Below are 13,876 nucleotides of genomic sequence, written 5' to 3' on the forward strand. Positions count from 1 at the left end.
ATCATTGATGTCCCAGGAGCGGTAAACACTGTTGAAGTGTATAATTGTAATACATACATACAGACACGCATCATTCAAAGAATGGAGTTTGATACACCTAGTATTGGATATGACTGAAAAAAAACTTGCACAATCGTTTGTCTCCACATTAACTAACATATTTCTCAATTGTACATTTTTTGCTTGACTCGTTATGACGTTATAATTACTTACGTTTGCTTCCACCGTAATGTTTTTGTCAAACATCTTTGCTGAAGAAAGTGGGACAACGATGGGTGTGACAACATCAAATTCGTCATTGAAACCACTCGATATGATTGGTCATATAAAAACATTGGGACCTAAATGCATAATGAGTGCTCTAACACCCCCCTGTGGTGGTCTGGAGCAATGAAGCCGTATCGCTGGGTACCACTAAGTCCAGCGGCGTAAGCTTGCAACTTTTAAAGGAGGAACCACTGTACCTTACGAGTTAAAGAAGATTGTCAGCCTGGGCAGTCCCACCACAGGGGACGGAGTGGTGGACCTTGTTGAGAGATGTCGAGCAACTGAAGAACTGCTCAAACCCAGTCGGCTGGACAGAACCCCCCCAGAAAAGGGAGGCATCAAAGAAGGAGGAAGGAAGACATCTCAACTGCAGACTCCCTGGGTTTGGAAAGGAAAACGCTACCAAAGAACTCCCTGACCTATGAAAGGAAAATTAACAAGTTGGTACTTACCTGCCCGATTCCAATAGCCGACACTCGAGTTCTCCTGGGAGAGGAAGGGGAAGGAAACAACGAAGAGGCAGGAAACCCAGTGGGGATAAATGGGCCAGAAATAGTGGAAGAGGAACAGGAAGCGCAGGCCGAGGGATCTGGAAATTCTGATGCCAATAAAATGTTTCCTCCTGAGTTAGCATAGTATAGGGGAAGGTTTGGTACTTTCCTCACCTGGAAGACCCCACACTACAGAACGCCAGACAGAATGTCAAGGTAATTGATGGGGTACCTGTAAATCCTGCTCATGTACTCACCTTTCCCCATTTGTCAATGAGAAACAATTTCATATATCAGGTCACAAAGTCCCATAACGTCACATTGGAGCAGCTGTTGGTTCCTACCCCATTTTGGCATACAGTGCTGAACCTGGCCCATAGCCACTTGTTGGGAGGACATTTACGGAGAGGGAAAACACAAGAATGATTGATACAAGGCTTCTTCTGGCTGGGGGTGTATGTGGATGTGGTAAGGTATTGTCAGAGGTGTCCTGACTGTCAGAGAACCTCACCCCTCCCGGATTTATGAAATCCTTTAACCTTTTCTCAATAGGGGGTGCTGTTGGCACTTTGTAATAATTTCGTTCCCAAATTAAACTGCCTCGTACTCAATTCTTGCTTGTACAATATGCATATTATTATTACTATTGTATAGAAAACACTCTCTAGTTTCTAAAACCGTTTGAATTATATCTCTGAGTAAAACAGAACTGGAGTTAGAGCAATTTTCCTATGAGGATGTGAGAATGCTGAATTCTGCTGGCTGTTCTGAGATCCGTTTATAAATCTGCCTGTCTTCTATTGGTTGAGATGCACTGCATACGCCTTCCCCTGGATGTCAGCGAATAGTGAGAATTGAAATGGTGTTTCTAGGCAGATCTGAGAGCTTATAAATGGGCTGGCAACGTGGGGTCCGTCCTTTGTCCTCTTCGCTCTGACGCAGAAAGGACCTCTGGCTGTCGTGATAGAAAGCTCCCTTTATAGCCCTTAGATATACCCGGCTCTGTTTTTATTCGATATAGGTGTTAAAGACATCATAATGTTGTTATATTAAACCGAGTTATATCAGTTTATATCATTATATTGCGATTTTCGGATATTTATTTATGCTGCGTTCTAGGGACTTGGACACGTCTTTGCCACATGGCTAATGTTTACTGCTAATTCCAACGTTGAAGGCGACAATCTACAACCGAGCAACGATTCTTTTGGACAAAGGACACCTTGCCCAAGATTCTGATGGGAGCTCATCAAATAGGCTATGCTAGTCAGCTTTTTTACTGATGGGGGTGCTTCCGGATCCGGGATTGTGATGAAGTAGAAGTTAATCTTGTTTCCAGTGATAGACACGCCATTCGATAGAATTGCTATGGATATAATTGGACCCTTACCATGGTCGGCGAAAGGGTTTCAACATATACTGGTTGTAATGGATTATGCCACCAGGTATACTGAGGCTATGCCCCTGTGTAGTGCCAACACCCAGATCATCGCCAGAGAGCTGCTACAGATGTTTTCCAGGGTAGGTTTACCCTGAGAGATCCTGACGAGTATGGTGGTTCATAAAGATGTATTTTCTTCCTTACCAGGACACACCCATCACATCCAACATGACATCATCACACCTCTGGGGATAAGGGTCCATTAAAAATCTTACCGGGTGCCAGAGGCAAGAAGTGGGGAAGACGTTGGAGCTGGATATCATTGAAGATATTACTGGTGTCGAAACTAGATGGTACAGTACGATTCTGTAATGACTTCCGTAAATTGCATGCTATTTCGTAATTTGATGCTCATCCCATGTCGAGAATAGACGAGTTGATTGAAAGACTGGGAACTTCATATAGACCAACCTACATCTACCAGGCCTAGGTCACTGCATATAGACCATCCTACATCTACCGGGCCTAGGTCACTGCATATAGACCATCCTACATCTACCAGGCCTAGGTCACTGCATGTAGACCATCCTACATCTACCGGGCCTAGGTCACTGCATATAGACCATCCTACATCTACCGGGCCTAGGTCACTGCATATAGACCATCCTACATCTCCCGGGCCTAGGTCACTGCATGGAGAGTAGACCAACCTACATCTTCCAGGCTTAGGCCACTTCATATAGACCAACCTACAGTACTGTTCAAAAGTTTGGGTCACTTAGAAATGTCCTTGTTTTCCATGAAAACATACATGAAATGAGTAGCAAAATGAATAGGAAATATAGTCAGGACATTGTAAATAGTGATTTTTAATTGAAATAATAATTGTGTCCTTCAAAGAATCCTCCATTTGCAGCAATTACAGCCTGGCAGACCTTTGGCATTTTATTTCTCAATTTGTTGAGATAATCTGAAGATATTTCACCTCATGCTTCCTGAAGCACCTCCCACAAGTTGGATTGGCTTGATGGGCACTTCTTACGTACCATATGGTCAAGCTGCTCCCACACCAGCTCAATAGGGTTGAGATCCAGTGACTGTGCTGGCCATAGTTCTTGCATTGTTCTGTGCTTTGGGTCATTGTCCTGTTGTAGAAGAAATTTTCTACAATTAAGTGCCGTCCACATGGTATGGCATGGCGTTGCAAAATGGAGTGATAGCCTTCCTTTTTTAAGATCCCTTTTACCCGGAACAAATCTCCCACTTTAACACCACCAAAGCACCCCCAGACCATCACATTGCCTCCACCATGCTTGACAGATGGCATGAAGAATTCCTCCAGCATCTTTAAAGTTTTTCTGCGTCTCACAAATGTTCTTCTTTGTGTTCGGAACACCTCAAACTTAGATTCCTCTGTCTATAACACTTTCTTTTCCCAATCTTCCTCTATCCAGTGTCTGTGTTCTTTTGCCCATCTTAATCTTTAATTTTTATTGTCCAGTCTAAGATATGTATTTTTCTTTGCATCTCTGCCTAGAAGGCCAGCATCCCGGAGTCACCTCTTCACTGTTGATGTTGACACTGGTGTTTTGCGGGTACTATTTAATGAAGCTTCCAGTTGAGGACATGTGAGGCATCTGTTTTAGAGGTTGACCGATTAATCGGCTTGACCAATTAATTAGGGACGATTTCAAGTCTTCATAACAATCGGTAATCGGCCTTTTTGGACGCCGATTATGGCCAATTACATTGCAATCCACGAGGAGACTGCGTGGCAGGCTGACCACCTGTTACGCGAGTGCAGCGTCAAAAGGACCTTGTGGCTGCAAGGAGCCAAGGCAAGTTGCTAGCTAGCATTAAACTTATCTTATAAAAAACAATCAATCTTCACATAATCACTAGTTAACTACACATGGTTGATGATATTACTCGGTTAACTAGCTTGTCCTGCGTTGCATATAATCAAAGCAGTGCCTGTTAATTTATCATCGAATCACAGAAAAAAGCACAATCGTTGCACAAATGTACCTAACCATAAACATCAATGCCTTTCTTAAAATCAATACACAGAAGTATATTTTTTTAAACCTGCATATTTAGTTAAAAGAAATGCATGTTAGCAGGCAATATTAACTAGGGAAATTGGGTCACTTCTCTTGCCTTCAGTGCAAGCAGAGTCAGGATATATGCAGCAGTTTGGGCCGTCCGGCTCGTTGCAAACTGTGTGAAGACCATGTGTTCCTAACAAAGCCCGTAATTAATTTGCCAGAATTTTACATAATTATGACATAACATTGAAGGTTGTGCAATGTAACAGCAATATTTAGACTTAGGGTTGCCACCCGTTTGATAAAATACAGAACGGTTCAGTATTTCACTGAAAGAATAAACATTTTGTTTTCGAAATGACAGTTTCCGAATTTGACCATATTAAGGACCAAAGGCTTGTATTTCTGTGTGTTTATTATAATTAAGTCTATGATTTGATATTTGATAGAGCAGTCTGACTGAGCGGTGGTAGGCAGCAGCATGCTCGTAAGCATTCATTCAAACAGCACTTTACTGCGTTTGCCAGCAGCTCTTAGCAATGCTTGAAACACAGCTCTGTTTAAATTTTGCAAGGACATTTATAAGTGACCCCAAACATTTGAACGGTAGTGTACATCTACCAGGCTTAGTTCAACGCATATAAAGCAACCTGCATGTAAACACCTCCGATCCTACAGGACTTTATTTATGTGTTAGAAATTAAATTAGCTGACTTTGCAAGACTATAATTTGGGATGTGGTGGTAAAACAAATGTGACTAGGCGCTTTTCACAAAATAAAAGGACAAGTACAGTAAACACCGTTTGCGCATCTTTTTATTTTGTTAATAGTGTTTACCCTCCACTATATTCCTGATTATCTTAGAATACAGTAACATGGCTCAGAAGATTGTTAGTGTTTAACAAAGCAAATAGCTGTATTGAACAATAACATCTATCTCGACTTCCATTCAAGTGTACTGTACACAGCTCCCAGACACTATATTATGACAAGGCAGTGTTAGACATTTTTGCAATTCAGTGTTGTTGCAATTCAGTGTTGTTGCAATTCAGTGTTGTTGCAATTCAGTGTTGTTGCAATTCAGTGTTGTTGCAATTCAGTGTTGTTGCAATTCAGTTGAAAGCCACATACCTTTAATGTGTCAGTAGGTTAATAACAGTCAGATACCCCAAATCTGTCAAACATGGAAATTACATAATTTATTGCCACTGTGTGTAATGTCATGTAACTGTATTTTACTTTCTATATACACTATATATACATAAAAGTATAAGGACACCCCCTTCAAATTAGTGGATTCGGCTATTTCAGCCACACCCATTGCTGACAGGTGTATAAAATCGAGCACACGACCATGCAATCTCCATAGACACACATTGGCAGTAAAATGGCCTTACTGAAGAGCTCAGTGACTTTCAACGTGGCACTGTCATAGGATGACACCTTTCCAACAAGTAAAATATCTGCCCTGCTAGAGCTGCCCCGGTCAACTGTAAGTGCTGTTATTGTGAAGTGGAAATGTCAAGGAGAAAAAACAACGGCTCAGGCCCGAAGTGGCCCCACAAGCTCACAGAACAGGACCGCCGACTGCTGAAGTGCGTAGCTTGTAAAAATTGTTTGTCCTCGGTTGAAACACTCACTACCGAGTTCCAAATTGCCTCTGGAAGCAATGTCAGCACAAGAACTGCCGCACACAAGTCTAAGACCACCATGCGCAATGCCAAGTGTCGGCTGGAGTGGTGTAAAGCTTGCTGCCATTGGACTCTGGAGCACTGGAAATGCGTTCTCTGGAGTGATGAATCACGTTTCACCATCTGGCAGTTAAACGGACAAATCTGGGTTTGGCGGATTCAAAGAGAACACTACCTGCCCGAATGCATAGTGCCAACTGTAAAGTTTGGTGAGGAGGAATAATGGTCTGAGGCTGTTTTTCATGGTTTGGGCTAGGCCCCTTAGTTCCAGTGAAGGAAAATCTCAACAATACAGCATACAATGACATTATAGACAATTCTGTGCTTCCGAACTTTGTGGCAACAGTTTGGGGAAGTCTCTTTCCTGTTTCAGCATGACAATGCCCCGCGCACAAAGCGAGATCCATACTGAAATGGTTTGTCGAGATTGGTGTGGAAGAACTTGACTGGCCTGCACAGTGCCCTGACCTCAACCTGATCGAACACCTTTGGGATGAATTTTGAGCATGCGTGTGTGTGTGTGTGTGTGTGTGTGTGTGTGTGTGTGTGTGTGTGTGTGTGTGTGTGTGTGTGTGTGTGTGTGTGTGTGTGTGTGTGTGTGTGTGTGCATGCATGTACATGTGTGTGTGTGTGTGTTTGAAAAGGTGCATGGTGTCTGAAAAACAGCAGGAGTGGCCCACAAGATAGAAACCCTGTGGCAGGTTATCCAAGTCAGCTTCCATCCTGATTATTTACAGTGTCTTCCTCCATCATGAAATTGATTCCCTCAATTGATCGCTCCATCTAAATACACAATAGCTCTCCCAGGTAGCACACAATAGGGAATCACAGATAAAGGATATAGCCTCACACATAAAGGAGCTGGGATTTATCATTTGAGAATAGCAAAGGACAGGTTTGTTTAAGGAGTTTTTACTGACTGGGCTCCCTGATCGATGCATCCATCATTATGTTTTTCTCAGGAAGGCCTTTCTAAGAATCAATTAAATCAATGGTTGTTATTGTTTGTAATATACAGGTAACTGCTAAAATAAAGGACACGTGAGAGATACAGAGTATATAGAAAGCAGGTGCTTCCACACAGGTGTGGTTCCTGAATGAATTAAGCAATTAACGTACCGTCATGCTTAGGGTCATGTAAAACAATTCCCAGTTGTGGATTATTCTGGCTACCATGGCTAGAAGAAGAGATCTCAGTGACTTTCAAAGAGGGGTCTCAAAGGAGTATAGTTTGACCTTTCCCGAATGAGTTCCAAATATCTCTAACGGTCACCCCAGCGTGAGTTTATTTATGCGGGTGATGTCAGAATGCACTCACTGTTCCAACATGTGATTGTTACGCAACAGGACAGTTAACCCGCGCTGTTTCAATTTGTCAATTTCAAATTATTTTCTAACAACAGATTGAATTGAGGTGTGTTCCTCTTTCTCATTAATTCACATAAGAAGTAGCCCATTTCACTGTTGCGGACAATTTATGTTTGATGCTTTACTAAGCCGGACAAACTTCTCTCTTTGAGGAGAGCCCAAGCTCTTCCCCGGTATTTCCCCCAGATCAAGTATAAAGACATTGCTCATCTCTAGCCAGACCAAGCATTGCACAAACTTTGTCCCCCCGACACATTGTATTGGTGGCACTCGTATTGCCTTCATTGTTGTTTTCCTTACAAATAATAACTTTGGACATGTGTGCGTTCAAAGTTAGTGCCTTATTTTCTGTATATCGTCTTGTCATTTCTTCTGTAGCATACCGTATGTATGTATGGAGCAAAAAAAAAGAAAAAAATACTGTTTCATTTAGGTTTTCAAGTACGGGTGACAAATCATGCATTCCAATTCTTGCATACATTGTAATGGACACATATGCTGTGTGTAAAAATACTTTTTTGAAGGTTGTACTGGTTATGATGAGCTAATGCTAAGCTATTTGTGGTGCTTCTGAGTTCCCAGTTGTCTTGAATGCACTGAAGTTGAAAGTCAGAGATTTCCGATTTCCCAGTTCCCAGTTGTTTTGAACACGACATCAGATTGTAACTTTGGTACCTCAGGGTTGCCACCTCAGACCCCCCTTTCCAGGGGTTTTATTTTTATTTAGCGTATAAACTTTTCCTGTGTTTGCCACAGATTTATTGAGAAATCCCCCATCATAGTAACATTTCCTGCATCATAACCCCCCACGATACCTTCCCCCATTTCTACCCCCGATGTGCTTGAAAACCCACTACAAATTAAATGAACCCCCCCACAAACCCTCCTAAAATGGTTTCATCCATGCTTAGCTTTCGCACTATGGTTAGGCTAGGCCGTAGACTTGTATTTGGTGTGATGATCTGTGAGGTGGTAACATTTTACTTGCTTTGTGATTTGTCAAAAACTGTAAATTACTTGTCAGGTCATGTGCTCCGGTTCTTGTATACACTGTAACACTCGGACTCCCGAGTGGTGCAGCGGTCTAAGGCCATCTCAGTGCAGCGGAGTGGACATCTCAGTGCTAGAGGTGTCACTACAGACACCCTGGTTCAAATCCAGGCTGTATCGCAACCGACCGTGATTGGGAGTCCCATCCAGGCGGTGCACAATTGGCCATTGGCCCAGCGTCAACCGGTTTTGGCCGGTGTAGGCCGTCATTGTAAATAAGAATTTGTTCTTAACTGACTTGCCTATTTAAATAAAAAACAATTACATTGAAGATTTGTAATATGCTGAAAAGTGGCTAAACTACGTTTTTTTTCAGGCAATGGGCGCAGCCATCTTTGACTTTGTTTATTTGTGTCTTTTAGTGAATGGCATTCTGGGATTAAGGAGTTTTCGCTTGTCAAACGTAAACAAACATGGCTGACATCATAAAGAATTTAGATGCTGTTAGCTTAGCTGACACGCAACTATTTTCTAAACAATATTACGTTTCTCCCTTGTGCTCACCAGAGATGTGGTACATTTCTAGCTGTTTGGTCGGTAACTTATGTTTTGTTTTTTTGTCAGCGCAACCTGTTATTTAGACTAGTTTATGGAATGAGTTTAGCTGTGGATGTGTTCAGTGGGATGTTTGGATGATGAAGTTCACATTTATGTTTTACAATAAAAGGTGAAATTGAGGAATAAAGTTGTGAAGACCTTTATTTCCCATCAGCACAAATGTTGTTTAGATGCTTTTCAGTCAACAATGCTGTTTAAACGCGTTTGTCGTCTTACGTTCTGTTGCTACTTTTCCAATCACATATTTATGATGATACGCTAGAGGGACCACTCAACAATGATCACAAATATGGGGGTGGGGGGGGGGGGGGGGGTCAGTCACCAGATCTAAACCCAATTGAACACATGGGAGATTCTGGAGCGGTGCCTGAGACAGCGTTTTCCACCACTATCAACAAAACACCAAATTATTGAATTTCTCATGGAAAAAGGGTGTCTCATCCATCCAATAGATATTTGTGCATCCGTAACTTTCTCAATTCATTATTCACGATTCATTCAGGATTATCTGTAATCCTGGTAGCATCCACATACATTTTATGTAAAAGTGTTTAGAAACCTATTCAATTCGTATTATTCAATAAAGGTGTCTCCAAAATGACACAATGCATTATTTACCATGAATTTCTATTGGGCACAAAATAATCTGAAACACATCCAAAAGAAATAAGCTTGATGTAGTCATTGCTCGCGACGTATAAGGGACCAAATACTTTTTACTACTTTAATACACATGTGAATTTGTCTAAATACTTTTGGTCCCCTAAAATGGACTACAGTATGTACAAAAAGTTCTGTAATTTCTAAACGGTTCACCCAATATGGTTTCATCCATGTTTAGCTTTCACACTATGGTTAGGCTAGGCCGTAGGCCGTAGTCTTGTATTTGGTGTGATGATCTGCGAGGTCGTAACACAAATACCCTCAAACTAAAGCTGGCAGTCTGCACTTTAACCTAATAGTAATCCAATCCAAAGAGTTTGAGTACAGAGCCAAAACAACAATAAAATTGTCACTGTCCCAATACATTTAGAGCTCCCTGTATGTGAGATTGAAGCATTTCTCATCAATATGAGAGAATCAAATTAGGCCTACCTATGTAATGCTAAGCAGTATTCCACATAACACAAAAGTTACTGTAAGCTTTGTGCAATGTTCAGAGTAACATCTACATTATGGTGGCGCACACACACACACACCACAGAACACAGACCACCACTGACCTGTAGGTAGTGACAGGCCCGTAGCGAGGGCTTGAGGTCTGTGTGCATCATGGGTTTCTCGAGGTTGAGGGAGGACTTCCTGTAGGCCTCCTTGGCCTGGCTGACGGTCAGCGTGGACCAGGAGCTCCTCTTCATAAACTTCCCCTCGGGAGTCATGGCCATGCTCTCACATGCTGAGCACTTAACATCGTTGTTGCTCTTGGAGGTCTTGAGGGACAGGTCCCCAAAGTGACTGTGGTGCATGGAGTCCGGGTAGCAGTGGGCGGCATGGGCATGGTCGCCATGGTGACGGCTCATGACGCTGGGCGTGCGATAGGTGCTGTCGCTGTCCAGGTTGTCGTCGGAACTCCAGAAGCCGCCCGCTCCCCCCGAGCGGTGCGTCTTGCGCTCTTTGCTCTTACTTCGCTTGCTGCCATGCTTGGAGCCTCCATGGTGGCTGTGTTGGGAGCCGCCGTGGTGTCCCCCTCCTCCACCGTCACCTTTGGTTCCGTTCATCTTGGACGAGCCCTCCAGGGAGTGGGACTTGGTGAAGAGCTTCTGGACGGAGTGGACAAGGTGGCGGATGCGTCCGGGGCTCTCGCTGCGTTGCTCCGTGGTGGTGGTGGTGGACGTCCTCTGGTACTGCAGTGTGTGGAAGCCGTCACGGTGCAGAGGCAGCTGCTTCTCAAACTGGTCAAGCAGGTTTGCCGGGATGCGGTTGCTCTTGCCGCTGCCCTGGTACTGCAAAGCTGGAGCGGTGGGGGCAGCAGCAGCATGGGAGGTGGCGGAGGCGGTGATGGCGGCGCAGTCGTCCCGCGTGGCCGAGTCATAGTACTGTGAGCTGTAGTGCATTCTGGGGAAGGTGCTGCTGGAGATGTGGTCAATGGCGGCGCCGCCACCAACACCCGACGAGGGTGCCATGATGACGGGGGACATCATCATGCAGTCAGAGTGGATGGAGCTGCGCGGTGAGTAGCGGTGGTGGTAGTCCATTGGGCAGCTCTCGGTGGGGCTGAGCAGGTAGGAGGAGTGGCGCGACTCAGAGGCTCCGCCATGGTGGCCCATGCCATGGAAGTCTTGAGGATGGTCAAACTGGTCTAGCCCATGGGGCGAGGGGATCTGGTGCTGGGAGCGGCCACCCGATAAGCCCTTCATGTTCCTGGCTGGGGGGACAGGGAGGCGTCTGTCTTCATCGAAGTGTCAAGACAGGGACCAAGGGGAATACTGCTGGTCTGTCAGAGATACACAGAGGGAGAGAAATAAGATTAATGCTCAGACTGGTGTGAATGCATTCAGTGACCTTACGTAAGTACAGCAAGTGATCGCTCGAAATCTCCATTATGACAAGAGCTGCTGTTTCAGCTGCTTTCAAAAACAGCAGCAAGGCAGCTGGCAAATTGTTCCTTTAAATTCTCATGAAATCGAATAAAGATTTTGATAATTTACTTTGGGCTGTGATATGCAGGTTTTTAGCTCCACCAATGTATTTGATTGATTAATTAAGGTCACTAATTAGTAAGGAAATATTGTTTTTATCTATATTTTTCATTGCTGTCTATTTACCACCAGAAACCGACGCTGGCACTAAGACCACACTCAACGAGCTGTACAGGGCCATAAAGCAAACAAGAAGATGTTCATCCAGAAGCGGCACTTCTAGTGGCCAGTGAATTTAATGCAGGAAAACTGAATTCTGTCTTACTTTATTTCTACCAGCATGTCGTCTGTCCATAACTCTATCCTCCTGATTCCTGCTTACAAGCAAAAACTCAAACAGGAAGTACCAGTGATGTGATCAATACAGAAGTGGTCCGATGAAGTGGATGCTAAGCTACAAGACTTTTGATGGCATTGAGGAATTTACTACATCAGTCACCGGCTACATAAATAAGTGTTTCGATGACATCGTCCCCATAGTGATCGTACATACATATCCCAACCAGAACCCATGGATTACAGGCAACATCTGCACTGAGCTAAAGGTTAGAATTGCTGCTTTCAAGGAGCGGGACACTAAACCAGACGCTTATAAGAAATCCTGCTACGCCCTCCAACAAACCATCAAACAGGCAAAGTATCAATACAGGACTAAGATCAAATCCTACTACACCCTCTCTGATGCTCGTCGGTGTGGCAGGGCTTGCAAACTATCACAGACTACAAACGGAAACCCAGCCACGAGCTTCCCAGTGACAAGCCTACCAGATGAGCTAAATGCCATCGATGCTTTGAAGCAAAAAACACTGAACGATGCACGAGAGCACCAGTTGTTCCGGACGACTGTGTGATCATGCTCTCCATAGCCAATGTGAGTAAGAATTTTAAACAGGTTAAAATTCAGAACGTTGCAAGGCCAGACAGATTACCAGGACGCGCACTAACAGCATGCGCTGACCAGCTGGCATGTTTGTCTTCACTGACATTTTCAACTTCTCCCTGACCCAGTCTGTAATACCTACATGTTTCAAGCAGACCAGCATAGTCCCTCTACCAAAAACGCCAAGGTAACTAGTCTAAATGACTATTTCCCAGTAGCACTCGCATCTGTAGCCATGACATGCATTCAAATCAAATCACATTTTATTGGTCACATGCACATGGTTAGCAGATGTTAATACAAGTGTAGCGAAATGCTTGTGCTTCTAGTTTCGACAGTGCAGTAATGTCTACCAAGTAATCTAACAATTCCACAACAACCACATTATACACACAAATGTAAAGGGATGGAATAAGAATATGTACATATAAGTATATGGATGAGCGATGGCCGAGCGGCATAGGCAAGATGCAATAAAATACAGTATATACATATGAAATGAGTAATGTAAGATATGTAAACATTATTAAAGTGGCATTATTTTTGAAAGGCTGGTCATGACTCACATCAACACCATCATCCCTGACACCCTGGACCCACTCCAATTTGCATACCACCCCAACAGATCCACAGATGTCGCAATCTCTATTGCACTCCATGCTGCCCTTTCCGACTTAAGACAAAAATAACACCTACGTGAGAATGCTGTTCACTGACTACGGCATTCAACACCATAGTGCCTTCCAAGCTCATCACTAAGCTAAGGACCCTGGGACTGAACACCTCCCTCTGCAACTGGATCCTGGACTTCCTGATGGGACGCCCCCCAGGTGGTGAGGGTAAGCAACAACACTTCCGCTACGGTCACCCTCAAAACGGTGGCCCCTCAGGGCTGCGTGCTTAGTCTCCTCCTGTACTCCCTGTTAACCCACAACTGCTTGGCCGTGCACGACTCCAACACCATCATTAAGCTTGCCGACGACACGACGATGGTAGGCCTGATCACCGACGATGATGATACAGCCTATAGGGAGGAGGTCAGAGACCTGGCAGTGAGGTGTCAGGACAACAACCTCTCCCTCATCAGCAAGACAAAGGAGCTGATCGTGCACTACAGGAAATGGAGGGCCGAGCACGCCCCCATTCACATTGACAGGGCTGTAGTGGAGCGGGTTGAGAGCTTCAAGTTCCTTGTGTCCACATCACTAAGGATCTGTCATGGTCCAAATACACCAACACAGTCGCGAAGAGGGCACGACGACGCCTATTTCCCTCAAGAGGCTTAAAAGATTTGGCATGGGCCCTCAGATCCTCAAAAAGTTCTACAGCTGTCATTCAGCTGTCATTGCTCTATATCAGGCAGTGTCAGAGGAAGGCCTTAAAAATGGTCTCCAGCCACCCAAGTCATCCAGCCACCCAAGTCATAGAATGTTTAATCTGGTACCGCACGGCAAGTGGTACCGATGCACCAAGTCTGGAACCAACAGGACCCTGAACAACTT

General features: G+C 44.2%; 1 protein-coding gene across 1 annotated transcript in view; it reads right to left on the bottom strand.

Annotated features, from left to right (window-relative positions):
• The window catches only part of LOC120024492 (disks large-associated protein 2-like), an 88,338-nt gene extending 77,057 nt beyond the window's left edge, over nucleotides 1-11,281 (bottom strand). Inside the window, exon 1 of the mRNA XM_038968750.1 lies at nucleotides 10,079-11,281. Coding sequence (XP_038824678.1) covers nucleotides 10,079-11,212 — 1,134 coding nt within the window. The 5' untranslated portion in view covers nucleotides 11,213-11,281. The remainder of the gene's footprint in view (nucleotides 1-10,078) is intronic.
• Between the last annotated feature and the right edge of the window lie 2,595 nt (nucleotides 11,282-13,876).

The sequence above is a fragment of the Salvelinus namaycush genome, chromosome 29 (assembly GCF_016432855.1).
Source record: "Salvelinus namaycush isolate Seneca chromosome 29, SaNama_1.0, whole genome shotgun sequence".
NCBI lineage: Eukaryota > Metazoa > Chordata > Actinopteri > Salmoniformes > Salmonidae > Salvelinus > Salvelinus namaycush.